The 20,571-nt window shown below is 39.3% G+C and overlaps 2 protein-coding genes across 3 annotated transcripts in view; one reads left to right on the forward strand and one right to left on the reverse strand.

Moving 5' to 3' along the window:
- LOC139069571 (involucrin-like) overlaps positions 1-20,571 on the forward strand; it is a 299,878-nt gene that overhangs the window by 103,556 nt on the left and 175,751 nt on the right. The window lies entirely within an intron of this gene.
- LOC107391362 (protein phosphatase 1 regulatory subunit 29) overlaps positions 1-20,571 on the reverse strand; it is a 312,738-nt gene that overhangs the window by 21,156 nt on the left and 271,011 nt on the right. For both annotated transcript variants that reach the window (XM_015968644.3, XM_054743519.2), the window contains 3 exons: positions 6,009-6,540; positions 4,675-4,824; positions 2,599-3,596 (listed from right to left, as the gene is read on the reverse strand). In XM_015968644.3, the coding sequence (XP_015824130.1) occupies positions 2,599-3,596; positions 4,675-4,824; positions 6,009-6,206 (1,346 nt within the window). In that variant the 5' untranslated portion in view covers positions 6,207-6,540. The remainder of the gene's footprint in view (positions 1-2,598; positions 3,597-4,674; positions 4,825-6,008; positions 6,541-20,571) is intronic.

Genomic DNA, 20,571 nt, shown 5'->3' on the forward strand with positions numbered 1-20,571 from the left:
AAAAGAAAAAAGAGGAGAAAGATAAAGGTATGTAGCTCTCATGATGCATGTTTCCAATGTTTTGAACCAGTTAACTGGGATTTTAACGGTTAAATGCGGTCAGCTAACTGCTAACAGAGCTAATAGGGCTGAAATATTGAAACGAATATTCAAATGGTTCGAAAAAAGTCCTTGAATCTTTTTTTACTGATTCAAACTAGGATTTGTTAAATGCTCACTGCAGCCTGTGGCCTGCCTGAACAACAACAAACACATGTTGATCATGTTCACATAATAATAAATAAAACAACTGTACAAGCAGAAGAAAACTCCCCAATCTCCACTAACTATCCTGTTTATTTATTGCAGATGGCTGCACTGATTATTTTTTACATGATTCGTTCTGTAAAAGTTGGCATTTTTGGTAGTCTACAGTTTTTTATGTCAGTTTAAATTACAATTTCAGAGGCAATTCTAAAATATTATGGATCAGGATAAAGATCTATTGGAGATCTACCCCAACTTTTGGACTGCTCTGCCAGTCCCTGTGGCTCCAGCTGAGAGGAGCTTTTCAAAACTTGATCAAGTCATACCTGAGGTCACCTATGTTTCAGGGGCGGCTCACTAACCTGGCTCTGATTAGTATCAATCACTCAGTTGGGGAGCAGATTTCATATGATGACATTATTGATGACTTTGCATCAAGGTTAGGTTTTAATTTTAGTTTGTGTTTTCTATTCTAAGTGCAATGCTGTAGTGATTATCTTTAGATTGTTATGTGTGAAATATTTTTGCTATTTAGAATATTTATTATATATTATGATCATATATTCTTAATATTTAGTTATTGTTTGTTTTTGTATTTTTGATTCTATATATTTTGATACAGTATATAATGTATATTGCTTTACATTCTGACAACTTCATAGTAATTAATGTAAATATGTGCAACTTAGAAAAATGAATGCTCAATAGTCGTTCTAATAAAACATGACTTTTTGTAGAAAACATGCGTGTGTTCATGCAGGTGGGGTGGTGGTGGTGGTGGGGCGGTTGGGGGGGGGGGGGGGGGGGCGCTCAAAGGGGGCCTTGCCCGGGGAGTAATTCGATGTAGAACCGCCACTGCCCAGCTCTGCATTCTTGTCTGTACCAGCCCTGGATTCCCTCCACCTGCCTGAGGTGTGATTTATCACAAGCGTCGTTCAGCTTCCCTGGCCTCCTGCTCTCCACTGCTCACCTGCCTTCCTGGATCCAGCATCTCCTCCAGCGACCATCTCCTCCCTGCATCAACCTGACTTGCCTCTCCCTCCTGCCCCTCGTCCTGCTCAACTCAGTAAGCCCGTTCCCCTCAGGATTATTCATCTCCTGGTTCTCAGTTCCTAATCACTCTCACCGTTCTTCTTAGAGTCGGAGTTGCCTCGTTTCCTGTCCCGTTTGGATCAGCGCCCTCAGTTTTCGCTTTGTTTTCTTTATAAAATAAAGATTTTATTATCATCTCTTACCTTATCCCTGAGTGATTCTTCATGTGGGTTAAGAAATTACCACCCATCATGACAGAAACAGGCTTCAACACAAACGGTTGTTTTCCGCTTGGTCCTAGAGCTCAACCAGTGTCAATTTAATATAGTGTAATATTGTTTTTGGATGGTAAAAATTGCAGGGGTCAAAACTTGACTTTGGAAAAAATGGGGGGGACATGTCCCCCCCCCCAAAATTACGTCCATGCATGTTTGTAATTTTACAATACAAACTATCGAGTGTTTGAAATTCATGTGTTTCAATACCTTACAGTGAGTAAAGACTCAGTGGTCTTCAAAGTGCTGCTGAAAACTCACCTACTCAAGCTGGCTTTTGCGTGACACTTGTCACCACCCTTTCCTTATTCTGCGTTTGTTCCGCCTCTCCTGGGATCCACTGATTTGCCTCATTCCTGTTCATTTCCCCTCTCCTTGTCCTTACATTTTTATCACAATTTTAACTTTTTCTCATTTTAAACATTTTTAATCATTTTTTGAAATATTTTTTATATTGAATTTATTTTTGTTTGTTTTAGTGAAGCGCCTCGTGCTTTTTATCTCGAGAGGTGCTATTTAAAAGACAGTTTTCATTCTTTTCTTTTATATAATGGGGACAATACATTTAAAAAAAACATGCCCAGAGAGCCAAGAAAAACACTCAAAATTGATGAAAATGCTATAGCTTCTGTGGGCTTTGTGCCCTTGGCCCACACAGCAACGTTTCACCTTGACCCCAGTAGCTGCGGTGGCCCCCACACCCCTGGCAGTGGAGAGGAACAACATCATGTATGACATCAAACTGCAATATCAAATGTAATTTCCTTCTTTTTGGTTTAATGGCAGATGGCATAAACTTGAGGAATTTTGTGATCTCACAAGTTCAGTGAGGAAAACAGCAAAGAAGCCGCTCCGTGGCTGAGATTCTCCTGTCATGCAGGGAAAGTCACGCTGTTCTTCTGCTCATGCTTCCAGTAGGGGTAAAACACGATGTGGCAAAACTGCTGCAGATCAGAGCATCTCTAATATTATCTATTACTCTTATGGTTCCTCTTATATCTTAATGTTTAATGTACTCCACAAGACCCTTAAAACAGCCACCCACCTCATCTCCAGAATTGTCTTCTTCACACTTATGTTTTTTTCATTCTCCTCCTGGATACGGCGCCGTCTGAGGCAGTAGTAGACAAATCCAAGCACAATGACCATGCCAAAGAGACATCCCAGGATGGTCATGATGTAGTGAGTAGTTGTAGATGGACTGGTATGGTGGTCCTCTGGTAACATAGCCCGAGTGGTAAACGACAGGCAAGTGTGGTTGTAGTGCTGGGATTTACTGACAGCAGCCACACAAAAGGTGTAGTTTGTGTGCGGTTTCAGCTTCTCCAAGTTAATTTCCTCTAGTTTGTTTTTAAGAGTTTGAATGTCTGTAACAGATGTGTGGTTGTACTGGGCGAGGACATACATCTTGCTGTAAGGGTTCGGAATGTGCACAAGGAGAGAGGCAGTGTGAAGAGAGACGGTTTCAAGCTTCATCGTGATCTGTGTGGTGTAGTTAGGATCAGCTGTTGTTACGACGGTAAAGTACTGCAACGTGTCTGCTTTGTCCAAACCCATCCCAGAGCCATCTGGATCAGGCATCTGTGGGGTCATCCCCGCCATCTCTGGAATAATGACGCCATCTCGACAGGCGGTCAAAAGAATGTGACGAGCGTTCCTTCCGTGTCCAGGCACTGGGCTCAAAAGTGGGTAACCCATCATTTCAGGGGGGGTTTCACACTGGAGGCGGTCATAGGTGTGGGTAATATTGTTAAACTCCTCTAGCCAAGTCAGAAAGCTGTACAGCTCACAGCCACAGTGGAAAGGGTTTCCTGCCAATTCACAAACCATCAGTCTGCTAACAACGGTGAAGGTAGATTGGTCTAGACGGGCCAACTTGTTAGAGGATAAATCCAAGCTGCTAAGACTAGGGCACTCCCAGAAGGCATTGGTGGAAATGACTTCAATGAGGTTGTGTTGCAAAAAGAGGCACTGCATTCGGCCCAGACCTCTCAACATTCCCTCAGTTAGGTTGGTCAGTTTGTTGTAGCCCAGTTGAAGAACCTGACAAGAAAAGAACATCCTTTAAATATCTAAGTGGAACAGAGAGCACGGCAAAAGGACCGGTTTGCTTGATCTGAGAGGTAATTGCTACTTGTACCTTTTTCCACACGACGAGTTCAAATATGTATTAAAATTTTTGCTGTAACTTTTCTTCTATTTTAGCTACACTTGCCAGTTTTATATTTTCAACCCTTTACTGGTTTTTATTTGGACTTTATTTGTTTATTTGGCCAGTGTGAGTCCATGTGAGGCGAGCTGAATAAATCTACTAGAATGCTGCTTGGACATGATCATATTCAAAGGTGTTTAGATCTGCTTCACCTGGCTAAATACATCACTACTAAACACCACTGAGATTTGAACCCACATCAGCACCTGACAAAAGTAAGATGGTCAACACTCGAAGCACTGGACCACTTTGACCAAAACAACTGACTCGCCTGAGACGCTGTTGTAAGCACGTTTTGTTGGAGCGAGCGTGGGTGGAGTTTCACTGAAATAAAGTGTTTTATTTCTGCGTATAAATTCAGGCCGACAAAAATAACACGTATTTAAGATAAATAATATCTCAATGGTGACAACAGCAATATTTTGTCATCTACTGTGCCCAGCTTTGCTTTCAGATGTTTAAAATAGAATGATATGGAACCGTTACATAAAACAACTAAAATAAAAGCTATTACCATATTTGGATGAATGTAGCAACACAGTTTAGAGAAAAACAAATGTGGCGTTTCTTCTATTTGATTTCATAAAATAAAAATGGTTTTATAATGTGTAGAGTTTAGCAACAACAAGTACCAGTGTGGAAGACTGTAAAAGATATAATTTCTTCACCCTGAAAGTGTGAAGAAAAGAATGTTTGGGTTATGTAACATGGACTTCTCTAAAATCGTATTAATGTGACCATGACACACTTCATATCAGAAAAGGAGCTATTAAACTAAAGAGTTTCATTGACAGAGAGTAATGCGGAAGGGCAAAATGAACTCATTTGACTTTAATCTGTTCTCTTTGATTTTTGCCTTCAAAACAGGAAAACACACATGGCACGAGAAACACACACAGAGTAACAAACCTGCAGGTTTGACTGCCCAGCAAAGGCCCCATCTTCAATGTAGCTGATCTCATTTTTTGTTAGGTTGAGGTCAGTAAGGTTTGTGAAGCGATACATGGAGGTAAAGAGCACCGCCTTGAGTTTGTTCTCGTTCAGTCTCAAATCCTGAACCTGAGAAACGGGTAAACATACCATCAACAATTGTAAATATCAACTCTCTGTGTCAAAATACTGCACATTTTCTTTTTTAGAAGCTAGCCAAAATGTGTGCTTGTGTGTGTGTGTGTGTGTGTGTGTGTGTGTGTGTGCATGCGCGCACATTTTCAAAGTCTAACATAAAGTGAGATTATCTCTATTAAGGCAGTTAGGCTGTTGGTTTGCCTGCATCATCAAGGTTTGTACAAAGGAAAACAAAAATATGGAATACTCACTTAGAAATGTTTCTACATGTTTGTTTCATCTTAGAACATTTCTGAGCAATTTCAACTCCCAATATTGAACCAGGAAGATAGAACAAATGTGTCAAAGATAAAAGAGAAAAATAAATTGGGCAGTACAAATACTTCCAAGCACAACCTGACACCCCAAAGCTTCTGGAACTTGCATTCTGACTTTTGCCGATGTGTTGCTGCATTGTGGCATAACTCCGAACAGTGCACCGCCCAAACACCTAACAGCAATTGTAACAAGGTGGAGGAGTGGTGATGATTTGATCTTGTCATGCATTCATTGCACCAAGACACCATAGTGGTTACTGAGCCAGTCACTATCTCTTCTGTTTTCTAGAGCCAGTTGTTTGGCCAGCTATGAAACATTTTGATGTTTCCATGCTGCATGATGAGGGCGGAGCATGTTTACCTATCTATACCAGAACACTTTAAAAAGGAATTAAAGTTAGATGCTGCAATGGCCTTGAGTGCATCATGTGCCAGTCAGCACTTGGAAAGATGTCCCTTCAACAATGTGAGAAACAGATGAGCTCATAGCTAGGATAAATGCTGCTTTTATGTTATCATGTATGTTTGTTTTGGAAGATTTTAGATACCCCAAAATACTGCCTCAGATTTCCAAATTATTTTTAACTTTAATTCAGTCATAATATTAAAAAAAATGCATTTCAATAACCTTAGAGCTGATCTGAAATTCACTTGTTGTAGAAATTGTCTACAGTGACGTAATCACTGTTAAGTGAGGAAACACACTTTGTTGAAGCTTTGCAACAGATGCAGCGACAAATAGGCACATCTGCTTTTGAGTCGACACTATCATAGCTGAAATGCATCAAGGCATATAATTTAACAGAGGTGGAGGTGTGAGTACAAAAACTGATAAAAGACTGATAGGTTATTACTGACCGTGCTGTTGATGTGCTGGGGAATGGTTTCGTATGGAGGCTGGTTCTGACTGCAGATGGCTAACCAAACGTAACCTTTATCCCCCTCTATCAGCCAGCAGTCCCCTTTCACTGAAGCAGGCAGGCGGAGGATCACCAGTGCAGGAAGCAGGATGGAAAGAAGGAGGGAGGGAGACAGGAAGGACAGTTTTCTGGCCATGGTTTGAATTTGGAGTGTTTGATGTCGCCTTGGTGGAAAGGGTGTAAAAAAGAAAGGTGACTGTAGAGAGGAGCAGTTCAAATTCAAAACGAGATGGGGTTGCAGGTTAGGGGGCAAGGGGGGCAAATCCTAGCGGGAGAAAAATGTGAAGCGAGAGGGGTTCTTCTTGATAATTAGAGCCGAGCTTGAGGCATGGCAAAGATTCTTGTCCCCATTTTAGGTGTTCCACGTCGAAGGGTTTTGAAGGACGTCACCCCAGCAGCAACTCATGGCCCCTGACAGTCGTGCGTCTCAATAAAACAGAATTGGAAATTCTCCGAGCAAGGCTGTAGTCCTACATGAAAAGAGACAGAGAGAAGAAAAGAACAAATGTCATTAAGAGTTTAGCATTATTTCCAGAAACACCCAGTGCCTTGACCAAACAAAGTCATAAAACAATTTACAGTCAAGATACTTTCTTAAATCCTATTAAAGACCAGAGAAATGTCTTTTGACGTGTTGAAAATAACCAGACTTTATTATTTCTGTTCATTGACAGCTACCCAAAGAGGTTTGAATAAAGGCAGCTGGACTTCTCTGGTTTCCAGTAAATTTTGACTGGAATATGGGAGGGTCAAGCTTATAAATGTAGCTGTCTATTGTTGCTTAACAAGCTGAAACTACCTATGAATACCCCTCCTTCCTACCCCTGATCAGTCATTGAAGTCGTTAGCCCCCATTGTGTGGGGATGGTTGTTTTGATTAGATGCAGGAGGGTGTGACCTAGACTGAAACTGTTTTGGAATTAGGTTCAGGCATTGCAGGTGCTGGAAAGGTGAAACCGGACGCCTCTCCTCTGTTTAATGTCTTTCCTGTTTTAATCCTCTCTCTAAACATCTATCTTCTCTGTCCAGAATGTGTACCATCTTCCGTTTGTCCCTTAATCTTAATTATTACAAGCACCTCCATTCATAACCTTTTAGTATGTTTTTATTTTATTTTATGTTTTTAGTCGTGGCCTTGTTTTTACTCTAGTATGTTTATTTAAAATATTTTAATTATTTTAACTTATCATCCCTTTATTCTTTTATCTGAATTTTTACCTTGTTTGTTATTTCGGGGTCTCCTTCTTTTATTGTACAGCACTTCTGTCAGCTGGAATGCTATTTTTAAATGTACTTTATAAATAAACCTGGTATGGTACGTTCTGGTACACCTTAGTAAACGATACAGTGATAAACATGCAGATTTCTAACATATCTGACGTCACATCCTCTTACAGTAGCTAATTTGTCCGTTTTTACCATAGTCATCAACACGAAGGTACAGCAGTTAGTAATTTCAGGTTTAAAGAATGTCGTGTGTAATAAAACAATGAGGGTGTAATTGCTATGGTAATACAAAGGTGGAAAAAGGGAGATGGGTTAAGTGGAACACACAGAAGGGCTGTTCTAATTTGCATGTTTAACGGGATACCAGCTGACATTTAGCTATTTACCTTTCTCATGGGGATTAACTGCGGTTTAGGCTCTAATCCAGCGTAAAATATTATGTATCTCGTCACCACAGCTCCCACTGTTTTAATTTGTTTCCAAAAGTTTTCTAAGCCAGAGGAAAAGCTGTCTCTTGAAGGCATGAGATGCTCAGACCTGTTTTTATTAGTCTTGATTTCAAATGAATCCTCTTTAATTCTCTTCAGTTGTCTCAAGAGGATTGCCTGTTGTAAAAAATAAAAAATAATAAATGAAACACTTAAATCCAGCAATTGTTGAAGCCAATTTTGGACACTTTCTCCTACATACTCATTATCTTTCATTACACTTAATATTTGATTGCAAGGTTAAAACCGTAGAAAAACAACAATACAGTTGAGTGAATAAATACATCATTAGGTCATTGGTAATATGGACTAATGGGAGTTAATTCCAGAATAAATAATTACATTTGGAATTTAGTAATAACAATTAAAAGACAAATCCAGTTAAAAAACAGAAACGTGCAAAATCAAATGCACCATGAAATAACACAATTTCTCTCTGGTAATATTATTGGAATGTTTTAATTTATCTTTAATGTTTTTAGGCATTATGTGCATTTTATTTTATTTGATTTTAGTGTTTTTTATGTCTTATGACACCCATTTTTAGTATTGTCTCATTGTTGTCTTTAATTTTAACCCTTAGAGGTCCCTCGTGCATTTATTTGTGCAGACGGTCATGTTTTTTGAATAACTTTGGCTGTGCTGATGCAATCTTTTAATGTTTTGCTCTGGTTTGTGTTTTTGGGGAAATTTATCAAAAATAAAATGAAGAAAATAAAATAAAATGAGGAAAAGAAAAAAGACAATTTGTAAATGTATTAAATGTATTTCATAATTGTAATACATAATCTTACAATTTTTTATGAAATATTCAGACTATTTTGTACATTGGATTTCATTTATGACAAGCCTTGAATTTGAGCTGCTGTTGTAAGTTTTTACTTTGACAGAAAACTGTCTTTAATCAAGACGTCAGCATATTATAGCCACAGCTTGGATGAGGTCATAAATGAAATAAAGCATCTTTCATTAATTGTTTATTACGCGTCAGCTTTAAAAGATGAGTAAATGCGATGACTTAGCTACATGAAGCATGTCTGTGAATACAAGCATGATCTTGTTTCACCTTCCAGAAATATGCAAATATTCTTTACGTAACAAGTTGGATTTTAACCCCAAATTCAAACGGACACATTTTTGCTTAAAAAAAAAACTAAATCGATTTATGTTACGTCTTTGTTTTTATCACCTGCCAAAAGGTAGGAGGGCAGGAATGGTTTTAGTGATGATTGTACATACGTGTGAGTGTATGTGTGTGTGTGTGTGTGTGTGTGTTGTTAGAAAAATATCTTATGAACAATTTGATTTTTTTAATTAAACTCTCAGAATTGAATCACTCCTTTGGATACAAAGAGAAGTAGCTTCTCTATGAAAAACATCATCATGTTGTATTTCTGTATTTAGTAAAGACCATAGCTTACAAAAAATGTGAGTGACCAAATTCATTTGGAGCCCCAAAAGCAAAGATGTTCAGTTTTCAGGGTAACCTTTGACCCTAGAGCCCCCTGCATAGAGTAAACTCAAACTGCTGTCGAGACATTGTAAATGACATGGTGCCTGGACACAGCGACTTTATCACCAGAACTCCTACAGTAACAGTTTGCGGCTGGAAACAAACTGAGGAATGTGCCTAGCTAAAAGGAGGCTGTTAGTGGAGCTAAAAGCAAGAGACAACTGCCAGAACTTCAGAACCTTTTCCGAGTGTAAAGGTTCTCCAGGTCAACACCAATACCTGTAATCTGACGTGGCCTAGATTGAAATACCTCTGTTACCTTTTTCAATGTAATCCTTGTCTGCAGCGTATATTACACTCCAACATAAGGTACGGCTCAGCATGAAAACGAACCACAGTTTCAAAACAATATATCAAAGAAATGTTTAAACACCCCAAACATGGAAGTAAAACCCCATTTTACTTTCCATCTCCTCACTGTAGCTCAGATTCCCAGAACATATGATGCTGTGGTACAAATACATAAAACACACGTCAGTCATAACTCACCTGAACAGTTGTTTACTGCATGATCCAGTCAGATTAGCTTAAATCTGCGCATGATTTCTTTTTTTATGATGCTGTAAGGATCCTGGCCACATCACTCCTGTTTTATCATCTGGGTCAGTCAGTCACTCCAGCTCTATGCTGCTCTATTTTATTTTATCTGGCAGCCTTCTATTTCCTGTCCATCTCTTTGTCTTATCTTCATTGTTTAAGGCCTGCATATCTTTGCTGCCTTTCAGGAACCTGCTCCATCGCCAAAAACAGCCTGACTTCGTTTAGTGGGTCTTCTCATCCCCTCGTTGCTGCTTTTATCATATCCATGACCTGGGTGTGATTTCAAGAAAGTTTCCAAAGAAGAAAACGGTCAATTTCCCCCATTTATTTATTTATTTATTTATTCATTCATTCATTCATTCATTCATTCGTTCATTCATTCATACATTTATTTATTTATTTATTTATTTAATCAGCTCTGATGACTAAAATTAAATTAAACATTGGAGCTGATAAATAAAATCTAAATTTTACTGGAATTATTTTTTTGTACTATTTGTTATTTAATTAAATAAAAATAGAGACTTTACTGTTGGTGATGCTCAGGAGTCACCTCGATGTAAGACCCCCTTCACACTATGATGAAAAGAAAAGGAGTGACCCTGTTTCAAGCAACATGCTCACAAGTTTAAATTAGAACCCTGAAACGGAAGAGAATGTAAAAAAATCATGAGCTTAAATTATGGAAAGCTATTGGAAAACACTGTTGAAAAAGTAAAAAATAAATAAATATGTTTTAATGGCCCTAATAACTTTTAAAATGTTAAACTTAACTTTTTAAAAGTAGAAGTATAAAGGGATTTTGCCGAGCGATGCAACATCACACTTCTGTGATGCGTCCACAATGCGCCGCTTCGTGGCTGGTGGAAACACACCCATGAACTCTAACGGAAGCTAGCTGCGTACGACGCTTCAGGAACACGTCTACACATCCAGTGGAAAGCCAGTCATGATCCAGCCATGATATAACAAACTAAAGGAATTCTATGCAGTTTTGGCTTGCTTTTAGCACCCTCTGGTGTTTGTTAGTAACAACAAAAGTAAAACTCAGCTCCTTGCTGTGCATTTGTCTATTTAACACCTTAATCTAAATGCTCCCCTCAGCCTTCATTAGTTTCTACAGGAGTTATTCATCTCTAAATAAAACAACTCAGCTGTGATCTAAAACATGCAGGAAACCTGCTGGAAGCAGACTGCAGCGCTGGCATGTTAGCTCCACTTTACGTAGTCCAACAGGGACTGGATGGCAGCTCTGAAGTTGCAAGTGTGGTATTCTGGCCACAGAGGACAGTGGGGGTCTGAGCGACATTTCATTAACCCCTTAAAGACTCACTGTAGCACATACTGGCTAAAGAAATATGTAAACATACGAAAAAGTTTCACAGTGTACCTTTAAGTATAGTCTTTTATGTTGACTGTAAGACCCCCCCCCCCAACAAACAAACAAACAAACAAACAAACAAACAAACAAACAAACAAACCAAAAACATGCATTTTACATAGAATGTCATCTTAAAACAACCTTTGTTGACAACAATAAGCTCAATGGGCAATACATGTACAAAATAAAGAAATTATAGAATAAATATGTAACCGAAAAAATGTGTGCTTCCTTAAATGCAGATTTATTTAAAAAGTACTGCTGTATGTTTTACTTTAGCTAACAGTGAGAATGCAAATATCATGTTTGTAAAAAATCCAATATGACTAACAGCTATCCAGCATTTTCATTCATGGCACACAAATTGTGGGTTTGACTGACAGCACTTTCTAACGGAAAACTGGAAGGACTTCATTAGGTTTCCAAGCGAGTTTAATATAAGACAGAAAAAAATGAATGAAGAGGCAGTGGATTAATGCTGTATTATGAATAATAATTATATTTTCTCCATCATTTTTTGAGAATGTGCAGGGAAGGGTCTGTATCCATTCACATATGAAGACAACACATTTTAGATCAATAGACAACTTATTCTGAGGTCAAGTTTAGAAGTGATCTTAGATTAAATGATTAAGAACCAAACTGTGAATGTGGGTTAATGCAGAGATGCACTGTAAGATACCACAATATGATCTGCAATAAATAAATAAATAAATAAACAAATAAAAATCATTTTTTAAATGAAAACAAAGGATTGATTAAAAACAAGATAGAACAACAGAGCTTAGATTGTACAAATGGAGTGGAGAGGTTTTTTCACTTTTTCACATGTTGGTCAACTACTCCTCGAGTCAGACAGGCAAAATAAGCTGCTAACCCTTTTTATGTTTTGTCAGCCAGCCAAATCAACCCAGTCAGCGGGCCCGGCAGTGAATGAGTCAAATACTACCCAGCTGCACATCGAGCCAGTATTGGACCAGGCAGACAGCCACTGTCTCGACATTAATCCCTGCCAGGTTGAAGCAAATCTCAGAATTCTTCTTTTTCTTTTCCTCCATCTGTGAATACCAGCATACTTAACTTTTACAGCTGTTGCATTTTATTCTCTTTTTTCCATTCAAAGCTTATGACGCTGTTAAATTGCTGATTTTCCTTCCTTTAACTTCCTTTATCCAAACTGTATTTGATTTTTCTGGCTGTTTCTCAGTCTCAATGATTAAAATTCATGGTAACACTTTATGACAACTACATCTTATTTAGCCTTAATTACACATGAATAAACACGTAAGTAACTACTAACAAATACTTAACAATGACTCTCACTTAATAAACAATTAACCAATGCATTAATTAATGCTTTGTTTTTAATGATTAGTCCCTTGTAAAAGCTGTTTACTCATTTCATATTCATATGTAACAAACTATTAACAAAGGACTCTTAAGCAACTGACTAACACATTAATTAATACTTAACTTCTATTGACTAGTTTCATGTAAAAGCTAATTCATACTTAACAAACCATGAACAAAGTTCTTATTAATGCATTTTTACTTTCACTGTTACACAATTTAGATATGAAATAATGATTAGGAGGTAACTAATACATGATTTACTAATTCTGCAAGTGTTACCAAATTCATAAAGAGCCAATAAAAGGCATGTTATCACCTAGGGCTAAAAAGAAAACAGTACCTGCCAGCAGCATTTTCTCGTTTCAACTCATCATGCTTTCCTAAACTCTTCTTTACAAAGGAAGTAACATCTGTTGCTGTCGGCCAAACACGCTCCCACAGGGAGAGCTGACCACAAAAGATGTCCTCAGATAGAAAATGTTTTCAGCATCTCTCTTTTCTCTGAGAGGTTTGCTTAGACTCAGGTAGTACACACTGTTAAAGAAGCGGAGCATCAGGGGACGTGAAGACGAGGTTCCAGGTAGGAAGGAAGGCTATTTGGTGTTTAATACATCAGTAAAATCAGGTTTGTGTTACTGATATGTTAGGGAAAAAGTGGATTCTTAAAGTGGGCAAGAGTCGGACTGAGAAATTGTTGGCCCTCTATATAAAACAAACATCATTCTGTCTGTGCACTTGTTCATTTCCCATCCAACATCTTGAATTTTGTTTGCTGAAATATCCATCTGCAAATGATGATTCCATCCTAATATTACAGGCAGTTAGCGGCTCGTCCATAGGGGACACTAGAGTGCTGACACACCAATCCCACAGGAAGAAGAACAAGATAGGAATCACCATACATATATACATACATAACATGAAAATTTCACTGAATGTTCTATACATCATACAGACTAGAAATGTTGTGTATAATCTGCATTTAAGTGTAGTTTAAAAATGTTTTCGTGACACTTTTATCAGGACCGAATCATCTTGTGACCTATTTCCTGTTCGAGCGCAGCCATCTTAGACCTCGGCCCAGTCTCAATACTCGCACTGCGGACTTCAGAAAAGTGCACTTGGAGAAAGTGTGCTTTAAGGCGTCGAGTGCGTAGTACACAAATGTGCAAATGATTGCAGAATTAAGACGGGGAACATTGTGTGATCGATCGCAACGCATGCCGGGATGCTGGTCGCCCTGAAACTTTTTTCAAAAACCTGTATTAACAACTTTGAAAAAAACTGCCAAAAGGTTATTTGAAATAAATTAGCATTTATTGCTGCTTTGTCTAACAGTTTTGGAGCGTCAACTAACCATCCTAACATTTACTAATTTGATTAGAAAATACATATTTTCAGAAAAGGAACTTGAGCCTTTTCTCCTTCAGCAATGACTTGTGGGTAATACCCTTGCCTGAAGTCCGCATCGCTGCAGACTTGGGTAAAGTGCAGATTAAGGGTGAATGGGGGCGTGGTCAACTTCTGCGCTTGAGAATCGAGAAACCCTTCGCACTTGCACCCCTGGCCAAGAATGCACAATTGAAGGGCGCAAGGGTGCAAGTGTGAGTATTGGGATTGGGCCCTACGCTATAACTAGAGGATGTGCACAGAATCCCCATCCAGAACGAAGAATAGGAGAGCCACTAGTCGCAGAGGTTTGCGACCGAAACCCGGTGGAGTCTCAACTCAGAGCAGGATCTTTGCCCGGAATCAGAATCTCTCCACAGTTCACCGTTCTTTTTGGGTTTATTTTTCTGAGATCACAGTTCTTTGTTTGTTTTGGAGCAGCTGAGTACACCTCGTGGAGTTTCTTTCATTATGCAGAACCGGAAAATGATTGAATGTGATGTCAGAGACTTGTAAACACTCTTCAATAGGTTATAAAAAAGTCCCAAACAGTCAATAAGCTCAGTGTGACGTTGGGACATAGGATTACATGACCCGAGTGGGTTTTTTAAACACAGATTAGTATGACCATAAACCAGCAAAGGTAAGACTAAATTTATGCTTTTGACTTTATGAAGGGTGTTGTTCAGGTAGAAAACATGGCTTTCTGTCATCTCTAATTTCCCTCTGGGATTAATAAAGTATCTTTGATTGATTGATTAAATGAGTTTTTCATGATTATTGCCAGAGTAAACCTTTTGATCATCTTTTTATGGACTATTAAAAGCAGCAAATCCAACAATGAAATTTAATTTGGTTGAGTTTCTCACTCAGAGTTAACCAGCCACATTTACATAATAAATATAAAAATTTTGGCTTATAATAATAATATAATAATAATACATTTTATTTAAAAGCGCCTTTCAGGACACCCAAGGTCACCCAAGGTTATAGTCAAAAGTATCAGGTGTGTGTGAAAACTCATCACATAAAGTCTTTGTCCCATATGCGTGAATGTTTGTCTTCACTGGGGGAACAAAAGATCCTCATTTGTAAGCTTGAGGTTCACCCAAAAAGTGTAGGATGCTGGTTATTTTTTAAATATGAATGATTACGCTGAGTTTCACATGAATGCTGAACATTAAAACCCCTCTTCAACCCATTTTCTGCATCAGCCGCCAAAAGAGACAGGGAAACGGCCAGGTCATGAACATCTGGTTCCATCTACAGTGGTGTGAAAAACTATTTGCCGCCTTCCTGATTTCTTATTCTTTTGCATGTTTGTCACACAAAATGTTTCCGATCATCAAACACATTTAACCGTTAGTCAAAGATAACACAAGTAAACACAAAATGCAGTTTTGAAATGATGGTTTTTATAATTTAGGGAGATAACAAAATCCAAACCTACATTGCCCTGTGTGATTAAGTAATTGTATTATATTGTTAAAAAAATAACCCAACTGTGGTGCTTCACCCCTGAGTTCAATTTCTGTAGCCACCCCCAAGCCTGATTACTTCCACACCTGTTTCAGTCAAGAAATCACTTAAATACGAGCTGCCTGACACAGAGAAGTAGACCAAAAGCACCTCAAAAGCTAGACATCATGCCAAGATCCAAAGAAATTCAAGAACACACGAGAACAAAAGTAACTGAGATCTATCAGTCTGGTAAAGGTTATAAAGCCATTTCTAAAGCTTTGGGACTCCAGCGAACCACAGTGAGAGCCATTATCCACAAATGGCAACAACATGGAACAGTGTTGAACCTTCCCAGGAGTGGGCGGCTGACCAAAATTACCCCAAGAGCTCAGAGACAACTCATCCGAGAGGTCACAAAAGATCCCAGGACAACTTCTAAAGAACTGCAGGCCTCACTTGCCTCAATTAAGGTCAAAGTTCACGACCAAGACCAGATAATAATATGGGCAAACTGGGCACAGGCCCAGGGGCCCACAACCACAAGGGGGCCCACGCGAGCAGCAGTCTTTAATTTTTATTTATTTATTTATTTTTGTGCAGCAGTCTTAACGTTGAAGAAAAAGTTAACAAGTAATTAAACTTGCGCCCACATTTTCTAAGTTAACACACATTTCTTTTAACAACGGTAGTTTTTGCATCTTTACTGCCTGCTTCAGCCCTCTCCCCCCTCCCCCAGCGCAGCGGCCGCAAGCTCACTGATGTGCCTGCAGCCTTTCAGAGTTCCTGCTGATCTAAACACTGAAAGAATCATTTCATTTTCTGTTCCTCATTTCTGATTACCTTCAGTGGTGTCTATTTGTTGCTACCAGGTACATGTAACCCAGACAAATATGTTAGTGCATTACTGTAGGTCGTGAAGCATATTATAAAAGGGGTTAAAAGCTAAAGTTCATTACATTGTTAAAAGTAACATAAATATTAGGGATGAGCGAGTACACCACTATCTGTATCTGTTCAACCATCTAAATTACCTGTATCTGTATCTCTACTCGGAGAAGGCGTGGCCTAACCCAGAAGTGGGTGTAGTTTAACCGGAAATGGGTGTGGTTTACATCAATACATTATTTTAAGTCTGATCAGAAGTTGCTATGTGTATAGTTTATTTGAAAACTATTTACAGAGCAGCCTCAGATTTGAGATTAAATGTTTTTGATCACAATAGTAAAGGAACTATTACAGAACAAGTTTTTCAATAAAATCAGAACATTAATATTTAAGTGCATGAATTAAGAGAGAGAGAAGAAAAAGAACTTTTCTATAGCGCCTCTCAAGATAAAAATCACGGGGCGCTTCACAAAAACAAAACATGTAAAATAGAAAAAAGAATTTAGAAAATGATTAAAATATATTTAAAATGAGCAAAAATTTGTGGGTAAAATTGTGGTTAACAATTGTGGTTAAAAAATGTAAAGAGAGAGAGTGAATAGGAAAGAGGGAGTGGATCCTGAGGAAGAGGAGAGAGAGAGAGAGGGTAAAAAAAAACCCGACCGGAGAGGAGGCAGTGACTGATGCAGCACGAGCCGTTTTCAGCTCTGTCTTGTCAAATGCATCACGTACGTTATGATAAAAGTAACTTTAAATAACTTTAAAGTAACTTTAAAAAGAAGCAAACTGAAGAAAACATAGGGAGTACTGAAGAAACGTGAACAGTGAAACAAGCACAGAGAGATCCGTTACCGTCTGTGTGTGTGCGTGGATGGACCGGACGCGGACTGAGCTGTAAGCTCCCGGCTGCTGAGTTTTATGTGTAGGGAGGGGTGGGTGCTCTATCTGACTGGGCAATCACTGAGCGTGAAGACGGTCAGTTACCCAATGAGGATTTTCCTTCAGCACGATTACAAATATTTACGAGTTTTACTCGTTTCATGCTCGTACTCGTCAAAAATGCTTTATCCGTACCGGATACTCGTCTGAAACGAGTATCCGGCTCATCCCTAATAAATATTGTATTTCATGTATGTGGTGAAGTCTAAAAACTGTTAAGAAGTACTGAAGCATAAGCAATGTATTGTATTGTATTTCCTCCTCCTGGATGACTCGTGGACACTTTTGCTCAAAGTTTGTCCTGACATTCGATCTGCAATAGTAAGCAGCTAGCAGACAGTTAGCTTTCACAGAGTAAAGGTGCGCTACATACAAAAACAAACTTGTTTTTTATTTGACTATTTTCTGTCCTGTCTCATTATTATCTTCCTGCATTTCTTCTCAATCCTGAAGAAAAACTGCTACATGGCTTCATATATATTCACCTCATGAGTTACCGTTGAACTGCAGTTCTAAAAGATCTATTGACTGCAAAAATAGCAGAGTGCGCACTGCGCGCCGGCCACACCGGTGCGGTGAAGTCACAGGAGGATGAAACAGGTGATGTGCTCGCTCCGCAGCAGAGAAACGCATCGAGCACAAATAAAAGACAGAAAGCATGAAAGGATATGAGCTGACATGAACGATTGCGTGTTAAATTTGTTTTTGAGGTGGCACCACTTTGATAATGTTGCCGCGGCCGTGCTCAGGACGCATCTGTCTGGAGCACATCAATGATCAGAGCTTTGCACATCTCCGCTCAAAATAATCCCCAGAGAGTCCACGCAGATAATTTAATATAAGCAGTACCAGGATCGGTTTCAGGCTAAAACATGGTCTACAGTCCATCTTCCCTAATGTGTTTGTGGCCCTGCAGATTTTTCTAACTCTACCAGTTACAAATTGTGAAGGGGAATGATCATTTTCACAAATTGCAAGAACAAAACATGAACTGAGAACAACACTAACTCAACAGTGCCTCAGTGCACTGTCACTGATGACTATTGAATCTCAGCTTGTCAGGAATCTGGACTTTGATGACAATGAAATGAATTTACTAGTAGAAAGGCCAGAAAGCAGTTTTTCTGAAGGCAAGAGAGGAGACCAACAAGAGGAGACCAAAAGAGGAGTATGGAGACAGGAGTAAAGAGGAGGAAGGAGACAGGAGACAAGAGGAGGCAGGAGACAGGAGACAAGAGGAGGAAGGAGACAGGAGACAAGAGGAGGAAGGAAACAGGAGACAAGAGGAGGAATGAGACAGGAGACAAGAGGAGGAAGGAAACATGAGTCAAGAGGAGGAAAGAGACAGGAGACAAGAGGAGGAAAGAGACAGGAGACAAGAGGAGGAAGGAAACAGGAGACAAGAGGGGGAAGGAAATAGGAGTCAAGAGGAGGAAGGAAACAGGAGACAAGAGGAGGAAGGAGACAGGAGTCAAGAAGAGGAAGGAAACAAGCGTCAAGAGGAGGAAGGAAACAAGAGACAGCACTGTCACTGATGGCTATTGAATCTTAGCTTGTCAGGAATCTGGACTTTGATGACATTGTAAATGAATTTACTAATAGAAAGAACAGAAAGCAGTTATTCTGAAGGCAAGAAAGGAGACCAACGAGAGGAGACAAAAAGAGGAGGAAGGAAACAGGAGACAAGAAGATGAATGAGACAGGAGTCAAGAGGAGGAAGGAATCAGGAGTCAAGAGGAGGAAGGAAACAGGAGTCAAGAGGAGGAAGGAGACAGGAGTCAAGAGGAGGAAGGAGACAGGAGACAAGAGGAGGAAGGAGACAGGAGACAAACAAAAAGCATGCTATTTCTTCTTTGCCAACTTTTCAATAACTGTGTAATCTTTTAAATAATTCTGCATTACTTTCTGTTGTACTTTGACAGTGGGATCTCTTTTAAAGCAGACTCTTGCCCCCACTGTCCCACAGAATGGAAACATTTTTGTTAGTACAGACAGAAAAGAAGACAGGAGCACTATGAGGAAGAGAGAGACAGGGGCCCCTGCAATGATGATCCGGCCCTGTTCACGACTCCACCATAAGAAAGAGACTGGACAAAAATGGCCTGCATGGCAGATTTCCAAGATGTAAACCACTGTTAAGCAAAAAATAAATAAATAAATAAATAAATAAAACCACACTGTTAAGCAAAAAAAAAAAAAACCCACTAGGGCTCGTCTCAGTTTTGCTAAGAAACATCTCAATGATTGCAAAGACTTTTGGGACAATACTTTGTGGGCTGATGAGACGAAAGTTGAACTTTTTGGTAGGCAAATGTCCCGTTACCTCTGGCATAGAAGTAACACAGCATTTCAGACAAAGTGCATCATACCAACAGTAAAATATGGTGGTGGTAGTGTGATGGCCTGGGGTTGGTTTGCTGCTTCAGGAACTGGAAGGCTTGCTGTGATAAATGGAACCATGAATTCTACCGTCTACTAAAACATCCTGAACGAGAATGTCCGGCCATCTGTTCGTCAACTAAAGCTGAAGCGATCTTGGGTGCTGCAGCAGGACAATGACCCAAAACACACCAGCAAATCCACCTCTGAATGGCTGAAGAACAACAAAATGAAGACTTTGGAGTGGCCTAGTCAAAGTCCTGACCTGAATCCTGTTGAGATGTTATGGCATGACCTTAAAAAGGTGGTTCATGCTAGAAAACCCTCAAATAAAGCTGAATTACAACAATTCTGCAAAGATGAGTGGGCCAAAATTCCTCCAGAGCGCTGTAAAAGACTCGTAGCAAGTTATCGCAAATGCTTGATTGCAGTTATTGCTGCTAAGGGAGGCCAAACCGGTTATTAGGCCCAGGGGGCAATTACTTTTTCACACAGGGCAATGTAGGTTTGGATTTTGTTCTCTCCCTAAATTATAAAAACCATCATTTCAAAACTGCATTTTGTGTTTACTTGTGTTATCTTTGACTAACGGTTAAATGTGTTTGATGATCGGAAACATTTTGTGTGACAAACATGCAAACATGCAAAAGACTTAGAAATCAGGAAGGGGGCAAGTAGTTTTTCACACCACTGTATGTCACGGGGAAAAAAATGAGCATTCATGGACTCACGTTTCTTTGCTTGTGACCGCAGAAGGCTGTCTTGGTTTAACAACCATGAGAGAGCAGAGGGACTAGTAGAAGCTAACTGTTGGCACAACGTGGCAGAACACGTTTAGGCTTGCGTTGTTAGTGAAGATAGCATATCAGTGATGCATTCTTTTACCCAAGAAAGAAGAGCACATTAGGTAGCAGAAGAGTTGCATTGATGTTAGCTAATCAGGTGT

Source organism: Nothobranchius furzeri, chromosome 4 (genome assembly GCF_043380555.1).
Source record: "Nothobranchius furzeri strain GRZ-AD chromosome 4, NfurGRZ-RIMD1, whole genome shotgun sequence".
NCBI lineage: Eukaryota > Metazoa > Chordata > Actinopteri > Cyprinodontiformes > Nothobranchiidae > Nothobranchius > Nothobranchius furzeri.